The sequence below is a fragment of the Hirundo rustica genome, chromosome 2, assembly GCF_015227805.2.
Source record: "Hirundo rustica isolate bHirRus1 chromosome 2, bHirRus1.pri.v3, whole genome shotgun sequence".
NCBI lineage: Eukaryota > Metazoa > Chordata > Aves > Passeriformes > Hirundinidae > Hirundo > Hirundo rustica.
The window spans coordinates 56,306,191-56,320,444 of NC_053451.1; the positions used below are offsets into that span (position 1 = coordinate 56,306,191).

At 40.8% G+C, this 14,254-nt stretch overlaps 1 protein-coding gene across 3 annotated transcripts in view; it reads left to right on the forward strand.

Moving 5' to 3' along the window:
- TSC22D1 (TSC22 domain family member 1) overlaps window positions 1–14,254 on the forward strand; it is a 92,290-nt gene that overhangs the window by 53,693 nt on the left and 24,343 nt on the right. Inside the window, exon 3 of one of the 3 annotated variants that reach the window (XM_040054539.2) lies at window positions 12,913–13,079. The exons of the other annotated variants lie outside the window; for them this stretch is intronic. Within the exon in view, the coding sequence (XP_039910473.1) occupies window positions 12,913–12,916 (4 nt within the window). The 3' untranslated portion in view covers window positions 12,917–13,079. Of the gene's footprint in view, window positions 1–12,912; window positions 13,080–14,254 lie in introns of those variants that run through there. 3 annotated transcript variants of the gene reach the window in all.

Here is a 14,254-nt window from a genome sequence, read left to right on the forward strand (position 1 = left end):
TTTGTGTGTGCCTGTGAGGAACCGTGCTCGGCCTCGCTACGGGCCAGACCTTGGTGCGGGGAGCTGGGGCCGTGGCGCCTCTCTTGGGCTGCTGGATTCGGCAGCTACTACTAAAGGGCTGTGGGTCTAAGAAAAGGTGCCGAGGTTCTTGGAAAAATCTCTCCTTATCAAAACTCAAAATGATCGTCTGAGATAATTTACTTCAGGAGATACTGATTCTGGTTTTCAGATGTACTGTGCTAGCAAAACACGTCAGAGAACTGTAGTATAATGGGAAATAATTTCAGCGTAAAGACTTTCAGATGCTGAGGCTTAGAGAAAGTCAGAAGGTTGAGCATACACAATTTATAAATAATTTAGAACATATATACAATTTAGAATACAAAATCTGGTTTAAAATACAGCTATTAAATATGGCATATGGTGTTGGACAGCACAGTTCCCCTCCTAGACCCTTACTAAGTCCATTTTCAGACTGTTAATGAAAACTTTTTGGTAGTATGTTGTAATTTATTTATTGCTTTTGCACTTTGTTTTGAGGAAACTTAGGCAAATTCATGGTCCTAGATCTGACCTTGAAACCTTTTCCATGCACGTGTGCCCTAAAGTAAATCCATACAAGCGGCATATATTGAAGTGTCTCCATTTGCTGAGGTAGTTTTCTATTTTGTTTTAGCAGAGGCTGCAAATCATATTAAGTCTGTAATAAGTTTCTCTGGAATGATGTACAAAACTTCATCTGAAGAAATGCCGTCATTCATAAGATCTTCTAGATACTTAAACTGTTACTTAGTAATATTGACTAGACTTATGTAAGTTGACAGGTTTTTAAAAAATACTTTGGTGACTTCTCTCAGCTACCTGTTTGGCTGGTGGAAATAGCTATCAATCAAAATAAGAAATCTCAGCCAATTCGATAGAGAAAACCAGGAAGAGTGAAAAGCTACTTGAAGCAATCATGTGAATAGATGTTTGATGCTGTTGTGTTCTGTGAAGCTTCAGATACTGTGCTGCAAGCCTGTTTCAAAATATCACAGGCACTGTGTAAATAGGTTACTAGTATATTCAGCCATATTCTTGTACCTAGTACAGATAAACTTGTCCCCTTTTTTTAATTTATTTTGTTTCTAAAATGAGGTCAGACCTCTGAAGAAGCTCATATTAGACATTTGGTATCATTGTAATGTCTCATCTATTTTAAAGCAACTGATGTAGGGGGGAAATAAGGAATGGGTTGCTTCATACAAAATACATACTGATAAAAAGTTGGAATGGCTTGTGCTGTTCGGGGAACAGTATGTAGCCCAGTGGCTGAAGACTGATGTAACACAGTAGAAAAGAGAGTTAAAGGTCTCTGATATCTTAATGTGGAGTAAGTTAATGCAATATGTAAAAGCTGAGCGGGTTACTGAATCTGGAAAGAATGAGTTTGTTCAAAATATGTACGTTGGAATGCCAGCATCATGAAGATGGAAGGAAGGGTCCTCTGCTGAACTTAAAATAAAATAATTTGGATGAGTTTTTGAAAACTAGAAGTGCCTTATCTTTAAATGAAAAAGCCAAACAAACAGATACTAATTTTGGCAGAGGAATCTTTTGGAAAGAACATGTTATACAAACCACGTTTCTAAGGAGTCTGTAGGAAAAACAGAGTTTAAGACCTGATATACAAAATGATTGATGTTCTAGTGCAGTTAATTATTGGGGGTGTGTGCATTATCTGTTATCTAATGTAAAGGATTATATTTATCCTTGAGCAGATCCTTGTGTGAGAGTTTTAGAAAGAGTTACAGTCAGCCTTGTGTGACACCAGTATATTGGAAACAAGGTTTTGAAGTTCAGATGGCCTGTAATGTTTTGGCTCTGGCTGTTAAATATGGGTCAGATCTTTGAGAGCTGTGGGAAGGTCTGAGTTCTGGACAACAGTGAACTGACAAAATAATTGTGGTGCCTGATTTGGGTTTGTTTGTTTGCTGAGGATCATAATGGGCACATGTTCTTTCAGCCTTTGTACATTCTTCCACTATGGGTACACAGCACTTTTAATTTGTTCTGTTTCCTGGCTCACTTAGCAGGTGACTTCCTGAGAAGTCTCCTGCTCATCACTAGCAATTGAACACTATGGCTCCATTATAGGATTAAAACTTTGATTCAGAAGTCATTTGCTTCATCCTCTTTGACCACTAAGTACTGAAATAAATGTTTTCCATTTTATGTTCTGTGAGCTTCTACAAGATACGGCTTGACTTCTAATGTGTGTTAGTATTTAATCATAATTAAAAAAGGGTAGGTTACTTACCTGAAAACTTAGATAAGGACTTTTTTCTTGTCTATGTAGTGTCTGCTTTCTGATTAGTCACTTTAAAATGCAAAACACTGGGGTATGGGAACAAATGTCTGCAGTGATTCTGGATTCAGTTTCATGATAATATTTTCCCTTCTACTTGTTAACATAGCTGCATGTCTATTCCTGCCTTCACTGATCTTATAAAGCTATTGGTTCTTTCCTATTCTTGTTTGCCAAAAAGTCTTGGGCTAAATTAGTTGATGAAAACGTCTCTACTTTGCTGATGCTGAGTCAGAAGTGTTTATTTAAAGATGATGAATTTAGTAATCATCAAACCATGTTTAAATCATCAGGAATGCTAATTATAGATCATCCAGCCTATATTTCTGAAATCCTTAATGACTTGAAATCCAAATCCTCCTTGCATAAGTTAATAATAAATGCATTGGTTTCAGTTGGAAACAGGTGACTGTAGTTCATGAAAGATAAAAGTAGTAATTATGAAGATGAAAACAAAAAACTTTTTTCCCATGATATGGAGGGGAGAGAAGCTGAAGTTCTCTTTTTCCATGTTCTTTTGGGTAAGAAAGGAATAAAAATATTTTGAGGTTCTTTCAAGCTATATAAATAATTTTGATTATTTTGTATTTATGATACTTTCCTGTGTTTTGGTATATTTTGAATATTTATTCTGCCTTTCTGATTGGTAAGTTTTTTCCTTAATTCTTACGGCTTCTGTTAGCATTTTTATTAGATAATATTTGAGGATCATACTGTTGGGTATGGCTAGTTTGAGAGTCAATCCGAGGAAGAAAACAAGTCTTCCATTAAGCCTTTACAATTTATTTAACACTTTATTTCCAGTAAGTATTTGTAGTGGTAGTACCCTTTAACAGATAGGGGAACATTCCATTGAAAGCTAATTCTGGGAGAAAGTTATTTTAGAAAAGAATGAAAAGCTGTCTTTTGTGCGTAGACAGTTTCTGATGTAAAGTTTGAGTCTAAATTGTTATCATATAATTTTTGTCCATTACATGTGATGAGGAAATATCCAGATTGTTGTGCCTGTCCTTTTTTAAATCTGGAAATTCCATTTTCTTTATGATTGTGAAATATAATGACATTGCAATGGCCCTGCATGTTGTTGTGAAGCAGCTCTGTTTTACTGAATGTAGAAGCCTCTTACATTTTCAGAGACCAAAACACCATTGTTTCTGGTTTTGCTTTTAAAATGGATGGAAACCTGGGTACTTCCTAGAAAGAATCTATGATGAAAAGAAAGAATATGAAATATTTTAATGTCTGATATATTTAGATGAAGAATGTCCACAATTGTGCCTTTCAGAAACTGATCACCAGTTCTAGGGAAAAGTTTTGTTCAATTAAAATTGGCTGAAAAATGATTCAGTGCAGCTTCCTAACAGGGAATCATTTGAACTTAGTGGATCCTTACATGCCATGCTAACTGGTGTTAAGTAAAATTAATCCAGAGCAGGCAGGTATAATTACTCTTACTTAAATTACTGTTAGAGTGCCTGAATTCAGGGTGTTTGGAAGTGTTATTTCATCAAATTTCAAATGGAAATAATGAGTCTGATGGGCTCTACGAGTATAAAATAAGGCATTCAGTAGTCTTTATTTTCCAAAGTGGAATGTTAAACCCTCCACCCCCAACTGAAAAACATGTTTCACTGTTGACAAGATGGATGTGTTTTATGGACTGGGAGAATTATTGGCTGCTATCACTTTATTTTTTCAGTATAAGACAGTGGCTTCAGGAGAAATGGTACAGAATGTGAGATAAAATAATGCTAAATTTGCAAAATCTATATTTCTGACAAAAATGGGAAATTCTATGCTGTTAATGAAGGCAGATTTAATATGGTAGTATTGCCGCTGAAAGGCAGACTTAATTGCCACGAATAACATGGCATGCTTTGCTAAAACTCTCCTTTCTGCACTAGCCTACTCCTTCAAGTTTGGTTTTACGTGGATGAATATAAAGGTAAGTCTGCCTTAAGATGTTTCAGGTTTCTGAAAGCTTTGGGAAAGAAATGACTGTGACTCCCCTGAAAAGAATGTGTTTTATCAGAGGTTTCTTTAGATTCTGCCCAAGATTCAGAGATCAAATATACACACATTTTCTGATACCAAGTCTGAGCTTCTCATTTAGTGTTGGGAAGAAAATAAGATTTTTATCTTGATGATGGGAAAAACCCAAGTCCCAGCACCTATTATCTAATTCTCTTCAGTGAGTTCCTGTTGTGTCAAATTACCCATGGTACTTTTTTTTTTTTTTTTTTTTTTCTTTTTTATTTTTTTTTTTTTTTTTTTTTTTCCCTGTGACCTGAATCTCTCAAAACTTTGTGACAGCAGGGGATTGTCACCTCATTAAACTTTTGTATGGCTTTGGAGCCAGGACAGTCACTGTTTGAGAACAAATGAGTCTGAGCATCAGAAGAATGTTTTGTGCCTGTGTAGAGTCCCAGTTCATAACTGCCAAGTTTAGGCAACTGCTTATCTTTGGGCTATTCTTAACCTCAGCAAACATGTATTGCAAACATTTCCAGCATGTCTAACCTTGCCGTTAGAGCTCAGTCTAGAGTACAACTTTTTTAAAAAAAGAAGGAAAATTCCATCATAACTTTGTGACCATCAAGTTTTTGGAACATTAGAAATACCAGTCTTTAACTGTTGGAAGCTATAGTATAGAAAGGTGTGTTTAGTATTGGGAGTGAGTGCAGAAAAAAAGTAACTGATCTTAATAGACTTCAAAACCACTTAATGTTGTACTTATGTGACACAGACATTTTGAGAATAATGTTAAATGGGATGATGAAAGGTTAAGATACATCGCCAGTTCACTTACAGTCTTCATGTAATCTGCTTGCTTGTTTTTCTCTTGTAGCAATGTTGATTTCTACATCTCTAATGCTTCTTGTTCTCCTTTTCTGCTGTATTTTGCTTTTGACTTGTGACTGTACGGAGCTGTATCCACTGAGTTACTAATGAAATATTTATCTTGAAACTTTAATAAACTGTTAATAGTGGTTTAATTCAGGCAGCATTCATCTAAACACTTGGACTGAAACAGTGGTTCAGAGTGATAAATTAGAAAGCATTCCCAAGCTACAGAGGTGGTGAGCTTTGTGAAAGAGGTCATTTGAGTACTACAGAATAGCACCAAAGCATATAAAACTCGTGCAGATTCATACGTGTGTTTTTAAGTTAAGACCAAAGTATCTAATTCTTGCCTGTGTTTTAAGATGGTTTTGTGGTATTAGGTACATGTATGTATTACAGGTGTGGCATTTTTAAAATGAATTCTACTTGGCATGAATGTTTTGGATCAGTCTCTGGGGTTCCTTCTTAGATAGCATCTCTCTTGTGAGTTTGGATATGGCCTTCTTTCAATGCTGTCTGCACCCTGGATCATGCTATTGTACCTAATTGCAACATAATTGTTTGTGACTGTTATTTTTAAATATGTAATTGGATCTAATTAGCACAATCTACTGATGCAGTTACCGTGTTGAATTCTCGAGGTTTCAGAGTGCTTCAGAGCTAGGACCTAATCCTATTTACATTTGCAAGGCAAGAGAGCAGGGTTTCATCTGGGAGTACTACAAAAGCTGTTGCCTTCTGTGTGAGTGGTGTATTTGGTGGTATTTTCACTGTCACTTCTCTCTTTGATACCCCTTCTGCCCTAGTTCAAATGCAATTTGGGCACTTATGAAAAGGTTTTGTGTACTGAGTTTCTTGCTGTCTTTGGCTGTTGCCTTGATCATCTTTGCCAGTAGAAGTCTGAGGGTATGAGACGTTCCTCCTTATTAAAAACATCCATCAGGGAGGAGAGTTATACTTTTTTTTTAGGCTAATGTGGTCTCTTAAACTGTCACAAGAAAATGAATATGACATACTAAAGGCTACTGCTTCTGGAGATCTGAGATTCTGGTTTGCTCTCCAAACAGGAGTGCAGAAACCAAATAGCTGAAGTAGTTTTTCAAACACAGCTTAATATAAGGTATGTTCTGACGAGTTACAGTTTTGTAACTGCACTTCTGATGAGACATACAGTTTTTCCTGGTTCTCATATCCTAGAGCTGTAATATTTTGGGAATTGATTGCTGGTTCTTTGGATACTCTATTCTGTTTTCCTTTCTGCTGTTCCAGAAAATAACTTGTGCTGTTTTAGTTGAGGGTGAGGGATCACAAAGGTGTGGCTGTTGCAAAGTCCATATGAAGTCTGCGCTGTTTTTATTCACTGCTCTTCAGCATTCTGAAAGCTGAGTCTTTTGGATGGCACCTTCCAACTTGTGGTGGTCTGTCAGGGTAGCAGTGCAGGGAACAGTAGTCTGTTCCTGTACCATTGCTTCAGAAGGCAGCTTCATGTAATTTTGAAGCTCACCTTCATTTGAGCAGGAGGCTTGACTAGATGAAAGCCAAAGGACCTTTCCAGTCTAATTATGTTCTGTTATTTTGTAGTTGGTAACACCTGTATTATACATAACTAAGTGGTTTTGAAGTCTTACATTTTACCTACTTCTTTTCATTCCTTTTTCTTTTTTTATTTGACTTGAGGAGTTATTATTTGTTCCTATATGTTGAATGCAGACATTTTCAATTCTCTAAATTGTAAAACCTATAGCAAGAGACATTTGGTCAATTAAGAATTGCCCATTGGTATTCTTCCTTCTGCATCTTGGCAAAGGTCCATTTTCAGAGATTTTTCTCATGAAGAAAACTCACTGCCTGCTTCACTTTTTTGTGGAGAGTAGAAAGAACTTGACTACTTCAGGAAAGCTAAGATGTTTCAGTGAAATAATTGAATAAAGCATTGCTTTGGTAATTTAAAAGTATACATTTGGATTTGATCAGATAACTTGTGGAGTCTACTTGCTGTATTGAAACTACCATAGTAGACAAAACTCCAGGCTGGCAGAGTAACAAAAGATTCCAATTCTTGTATTAAATCCTGTTATGACAGTTGATCCAGTACTAAATTTGGAAGAGTAGGTTGCATAAACTATCTGTTTTCCATTGAGTTCACAATCTTGCGGACACATCTTTTTCTGCAAAATACTGTGTTCCATGTAGGTAAGTCAGGGGGAAGATGAGGTGAAGGAGGGCAAAAACCCATCAAGGCTTGATCCCCCCCCCTTTTTTTTTTTTTTTTTTTTTTTTTTTTTTGTGGTTACCTTTGCCATTTCTTCAGTCACTAGAGTTTCTGAACATATGGCTCTTCATGTGAGTTGAAATGATTGTTTGAGGTGAATCTAGATATTTTTTGATGATCTTTTGTCTTACAAGCTTTCACACTGCTGGGCTAACAAAACTAACAATAGTTTCCATTAATGCTTGACCTGGCAATGTGTATGTTCTGCCTGTTCAGAGGGAAGGCCAGTGTTACTAACAAAACAGTACTGACATCACTTTTATACCAGTGATGCTTTTGGCAGTTGAAGAACAAGTCTGTGCCATGTTGGCTGATGCTCTGTTAAAACAAACAAACAGAAAAAAAACAAGGAAGGAAAAAACCAAACAACAATACCTTCAAGGGTTTGTGTATTCATAAAAAGGAAAAACACTAAGCTGCATGTTCAGCTGAAAATGGTTGCACAGGGGAGTACGCTCTCTTTAAGCTTCACGTTTTTCATAAAGAAATGCTAAAAAAAAAGGACAAAACCCCCGATTTTTTAAAAGTATATTTTAGCAGTAAAAAGTCTTGAAAATCAGGACTCTAAAATCTGTGTTCTGACATAAAGCCTCACTTGTGTGCACTGTGTACATACCCAGGCTTGCGTGTATTTTCTTAAGCTGGGTTCAGCAAGAGCTTGTTTCTTGTGGTATCCCTGGGAACAGTGGCAGGATTTGAGTGCACGGCATCTCACTGATTTAGTATTTGTTCACAGGTAACCACCAAAGCTACCAAAGTTGGACTGGGTTGGAGGTGAGAGTGCGATGACCCTTTGGCAGCTTCTGCTAAAACAACTCTGGGTTGTTTTTATTTCCTGTCATATGCTGTGAGGCTGGCCCAAGGGATAAGAGTCCTCTCAATAAAGCTGTAATGTTGTGGGCATGCATTTGTTGTGGACTGGCTAATGACCTCCTAGCAACAGAAAGGACTAAATTTGGGGGAGTTTTCAGGAAAATATAAGAGGGAACCTGGTAATCCAGTTGATAGAAGGATTGCTTCAATCTGAGAAATGACAATTGCTTTACAGTGGGGGAAAAGAGAAGGTTTCTTAAATATGTTGTCAATTCAGTGTTTGGAAAGGAAAACAAAAAGATCTCTTACACATTGTGCCTCCATAAACTGAAAGTATCTTTTCCCCCCTTTCTCATGAAGTGTGGATTTTCTGGTGTGACACCAGTATCTTGCTACCCCTGCCTGTGGCTTTTTTGCTCATGAGAGAACTGAGGGGAAGGGAGCGCATTGCTTTAGTTTGACTTGAATTGGCAAGCGTGGTGTACTGCAGCCTGTCTGCTGCAGAGTTCTGCAGGTTACTCTCCCAAGGAAAACATGGTGTGCTCAGTCCGATGCAGATCACTGTCTCGTTCTCCATTCACTAGCAAGCTCCAGCAATCAAAGCTGTGCTGCCTTCCTGTATGTGTTGCACCAGGGAGATTTTTCTGGGCTTCTCCTCCATGCACACAGCCTTAAATATTTGATTAGAGGGGAAAAACCAACAGAGGTTTTGGCCCCAAGATCTTTTTAGACCTGAAAGTGTAGTGAGTGACTGGTGGATGCCCTGGGAAAGAGGCTGGTAGTGGGACTGGTACAGGATCCTTGGGGCACCCCCTGTCTCAGGGCAGGCAGTGAAAATGAGTTGCTGGTGGAACACGTCTCAGGGTAAAGGTTGCCTTTCTCAGAATTTTGCTAGGACTCTGTCCCTGTGAGTTTTCCCTTGGCACTCTCGTTATGCAGTGGGACTGTAGTAACAGAAGGCTGCTCGGTGGGGATGTGTAAACCCGTGGGAGGTGTGTGGCCCAGGCCGAGGGTGATGCACAGTAGCGGGGGACAGATGTGCCCAGCAAGCCGTGGTTCCCCGTATCCAGCTGTGCTCCACCGGCATCCACAAAACCGCCTTTCGCTGTCAGTCGGGTTGTGTCTGCTCTGATGCTCTTATTTATATACCCAGTGTCTGTGTGAACCCGAGATATTCCTGTGCCAGCGCGCTTAGCGTTATCGCTGTGGGTGAAGGCCAGATAGCTGAATCGTTGTGCCTCCGTTCCCAGGCTGCTTTCAGGGAGATAAAGCCGTGTTCTGTAGGGAGGAAGGAGGGGAGCCTGGACCGCTGCGTGCCGTTCTGTAGGCGCGTCTCACGATTCGTGCGTGTAGTTATTTATCTGCGGCAGGTGTGCGGCGGCGCCGAGCGCGGCCGGGGCCCGCACGGGGAGGGGCCCGGGCCGGGGCCCTGCGGCGGTAGCGCCCGGGCCCGCAGCGCTCCCTGGCGGCCGCGGCGGGGCGGCGCCGCCTTCTCGGCGGCCGTGCGGGCTTTGCCCGCGGCTCCGGGAGGGACGGGATGTTTCCCTCCCCAGCCCCGGCCCTGTGCCGAGTGGGCGGGAGGGCTGCCCCGCAGGGCACGGCGGAGCGAGGCGGCGACGGAGCGGGTGCGGCGGCGCGTCCCGCTCGCCGCGGCGGCGCGGGTGCGGCCGGCAGGTGGCGCGGCTGAGCCACCGCCGCCTCCTCGCCGTCCCTGCCCAGGGCCGGGGCCGCCGCGCTGTCCTGACGTGACCGATGGCAGCGGCGCGGGGAGCTGCGGGGAGCAGGCTCTGCTGCTCCGAGCTGTGTGCGGTTAATTCCTGACACGAGCGATGGCAGCGGCGCGGGGAGCTGCGGGGAGCAGGCTCTGCTGCTCCGAGCTGTGTGCGGTTAATTCCTGACACGAGCGATGGCAGCGGCGCGGGGAGCTGCGGGGAGCAGGCTCTGCTGCTCCGAGCTGTGTCCGGTTAATGTACACAGGGGAAACGACTGGTGTCTGCGAGTCGGAAGTGAAGCTGAATCCGCACCTGGCCAAACTAACGGGGGTTAAGATTAGTGGGGAGTGGGTCAGGGTAGGGAACAGTGATGCCTCACAGGAATGCAGACTCTGTTTGTACGTGACAGTTGTGAAAGGCACTCACTAAGCTAGGCAGAGCTTTCCACTGACCCCCACCTGGGAGGATGGGGTTGATGGAAGTAGTTAATAGCATTAAGGTTGCTTTTTGCATTTAGGCATCATAGTGACTGTTCTACTTTCTTACAGATTGATTCTGCGGAGACCTGGTCTGGTATTTCTTATTTAAATTTCATCTCGATTCAGCTTTTAACTTAAAAGATGTTTAGAGCTAGACTTCTGGGGCGAAGTTGTCAGTAGGGACTTGCCTGACCTCTGCAAGATAGCTGTGTGTCTGACCAGAGGAACATCTGCTTCTCCAAGCCCCCACACCCCAGAAGGAGGGAAGCATTGAGGGAAGGCAAGGCAGAAAAAGCTTTGAAACTGCCAGGGTGGAGTGGTGTTCAGCTGAGTCTGCAGTGTCAGCAGTGTGGTGTATTTGAATAAATTTTGCTCAGATACGGTATTCTCATAGTGTCCTTCATTATTGCAGTGGTTGAATAACTCCCAAGCTGGATGAAGCTTGTGAGAAAAATAGTGAATTGGCTAGACGTGTATTTATACTTTATATTTTTCTTGTTTGGATTCCCAGTAATAAACAGGGGAAGCTTTTCTGTCTTAGCACGACTGTTGCAGGTAATTCTACGTATAAGGAGCCCTCTGTAGGCAAGGTTGGTGGTGATAACATTGAGCCTTTCTGCACTGAGAGTGGGGAATTTCTGGTTATGCAAGCAAGCCTTATGCGCTTTTAATTCTTTTTGGGCACAATGTGCTGTATGGGATGTTTAAAAATCTGTGTGACTTCTTTGCTTTTCTCTAAGCATTACATCATGCACGTGGTCACAGGATGGCTTCTTGTTGTTTTGGGGGATTTTGTTTGAGGTTTTTTTGGTTTTTATCTGCATTTGTATTTTAGATACGTGCTTGCAGCGCTGATATTAGTGATAGCTTCATCTTGCTCTGTTGGTGCAGAAGTAAAATAAAACAGGGGAGTATTAGTTGTAACAATTGATTATTTGTCTTTTATGCTTGTTGTATAGAAATGAGTGTTTTATAGGCAGTTGAATTATTATACAGTAGGAGCTTAGAAGAAAAAAGTAGGCACCTTACTGGTGAACGGAGTTTCAAATCAGCCTGAGTAACCACTTCCTTTAAAACTTAAAATTGAACCTTTGCTCAATTACACATTTTGCTGTGTAATTGAGCAAAGGTTTAAATTAAAAAAGAAAAACATAGTTTTTTTCATCCTCAGTGGAAGTTGCTAGCTATTGGGCACTCTTTTTGAGTTGTTGAAATAAATGTAAAAATATCTAAAACTAAAATTATTTTAAGGTTAGTCTGTGCAGCTTAGGATAATATATAATGATTTTTCCTTGGTGGTTTTTTTTTTTAATTTTCTTTCCCCCCGCCCCCAATCTTGTTATCTCTGGCTTTCTTAAAGGTGCCGGATTGACCTTTTTGCATGTGCCATAGATCTCAGCTTTCCTTACAGTGTGGGGTGCTACCAGACTTTTCCTGCATTCTCTGCAGAGCCATCTGCAGCTCACATTAATTATGTATGCTTGGTATCCATTGCCGTCACCTTCTACCCACCTTCTTACGCTTCCCTCATGCTTGGAACTTCATTGCCAACTATGTCTTCTGGGAACAGGGGGAAGGAGAACACCTGGAAGGCTTACTATGTGCCAGTTTGGTAAACCAAAGGGAAAAGTACTTGAAAACAGAGAAAAGGATACAGGAGAGGTGGGAACAGAGAAGTGGATGGGCTCAGAAGCCAGAACAAAGCACAGGAACACAAAAGGTGCTACTGAAATCTTTTCCAGTAAGGGTCTCCGTTTGAATAGCATTGTAAAGTCATAGTACCAGTGGTTGCTGTGCATAGTAGGTTTTAACTACCAGAATTATTTTATTATTTGGGGGTTTTTTTTGTGACTTTTTTTTTTTGGTTTGTTTGTTTGTTTGTTTTTAATGAGCTTTCCTTTCTGCTTTATAGGAGGAAAGGGTATTTATAAATGCTTACCTTAGTTCAGGATATTCATATTGCTGTTTCTGTGGTTAGTGGAGAAAAGGCAGTGACCCTGGGTGCTGTCCTCTAGACATCTAACCTTGACTATGTTAAAGTGAGCTTTAGAAACACCACTTGATATCCAATATGTGAATTACTTTTACTAAGCTTGTGAGCAGACCTTTTTATAACCGTGCACTTACCTTGCAGGGTGCCTTTGAATGGTTCACACACAGTCACATGTGACAAATCCGTTACTCTAATAATACTTTTGAATAAAATAATTGGATAATGATGTATCTGTGTCAATGCCTCTCTTTCGAGGTAAAAGTGATTTTGTCACTTCTTGAATGACCCTGAAATAACAGATTTAATGTTAATTGTACCTGTGTGACTCTTAATATGATAACTTAGATTATAACTGAGATTTTTTTTCTCTCTTTTCTGCTGTCATTTCTGCCTGCCTGCTTATCTTCATTGGAATGTGGTTCTTCAATTGTTCTGATAAACTTCTGATACAGGTAAATACCAGTCTGTTTGTACCTGTATTTACTGAGCCTGTAATTTCCTTGGTAGTGTGCAATCAATCTTGAATCAGACGTGCCACACAGATGTAGACTGGGAAAGGGAATTGCTGCCATGATGTGCATCTTTAGAAAATATAATTAGCCAGGAATATTTGTTTCCTTATCTGCTCTTTCTTATTTCTCTCCCACCTTTAACAACAGTAAAATATCCTGGTAGACAATAACAAAATTTCATACTTGCTTTTTGCTGGTAGTGTATCCTGCCTGGTGTTTCCTGGGAGACTTTATGCTCATAATGGAGTTGGTGTGTGTGTGTAAGGAGGGGGAAAGCAGCCTGGAAAGAAAAACGTTTATATAGTCTCACTTCCTACTCTGCCAGTCGCTCATTTCTGCCTTCACTTTTATATTGCTCACATGGAGTAGCAGGTGGTAATTTTGGTTTTCCTTCAAATCCAATGAAAAGGAGAAGGCAAAAACACGTGGGCAGGATGAGGTAGGCGAACCTCCCATGGTAGTTAGTTGGAGCCCGTTGTGAAATACAATAGTGGAATATGTGTAATGGAGTGAGAGTAAAGGAATGTTATTCAGCTTGTCTTGTTAGCTGCATTTGTGCCTTTTAATAAAACACAAAGTTCAACCTTTGTCAATGGAAGGCCTGTTGCCATGAATGCTGAGCAGGTTGCTTACATCTTCGGACTTAGCTCAGTATGTATGTACTGATAAGGATCACTACAAAGATTTAATGGGGTATTGAACTGTTCACCAAAGGGGAAAGTAATAAACTGATTTGTTGGGTTTGGTTTTTTTTCTCCCCCCCAGCTGCCTTGGAAACAAAACTCTTGCTTCTTTTAACTTGATAAATTGATATTCAGAAGCACAGAGAGCTTTTGGAATGCATTTAGAATCCATCATCCTTGCCACTTCTGATGTATTTTTCAGTGAACAATATGAAGTGATAATCATTATTAACTACAGCTGAAATGCACATAGGTTAATAAACTGGTGTTGCATCCATCCATCTGTCCTTCCCACTCAAAATGTCTGTGCTCCGAAGAGGAGTGAAAATAGCATATTGTTCAGGGCTCGCATGGGAATGCGGCTCTCCTAAAAAAACCCTCATGCATGCAGTGACCGAATCAGTTGTGATTGTGAAAAGATGGATGCAGGCTGGGTTTTTGCTTTGGATGGTGTCTAACCAACCTGCACTGAAGGGCAGCTGCTGTGCTGGCTACACCAGGGGCTGCTGGTGCATGCCTGAGCTGCAGTGCCCCTGGCAGGATATTCTGTGTGCTGGAGGCAGCATCAGGATCATCAGGGCTGATGCATCAGAGCTGGA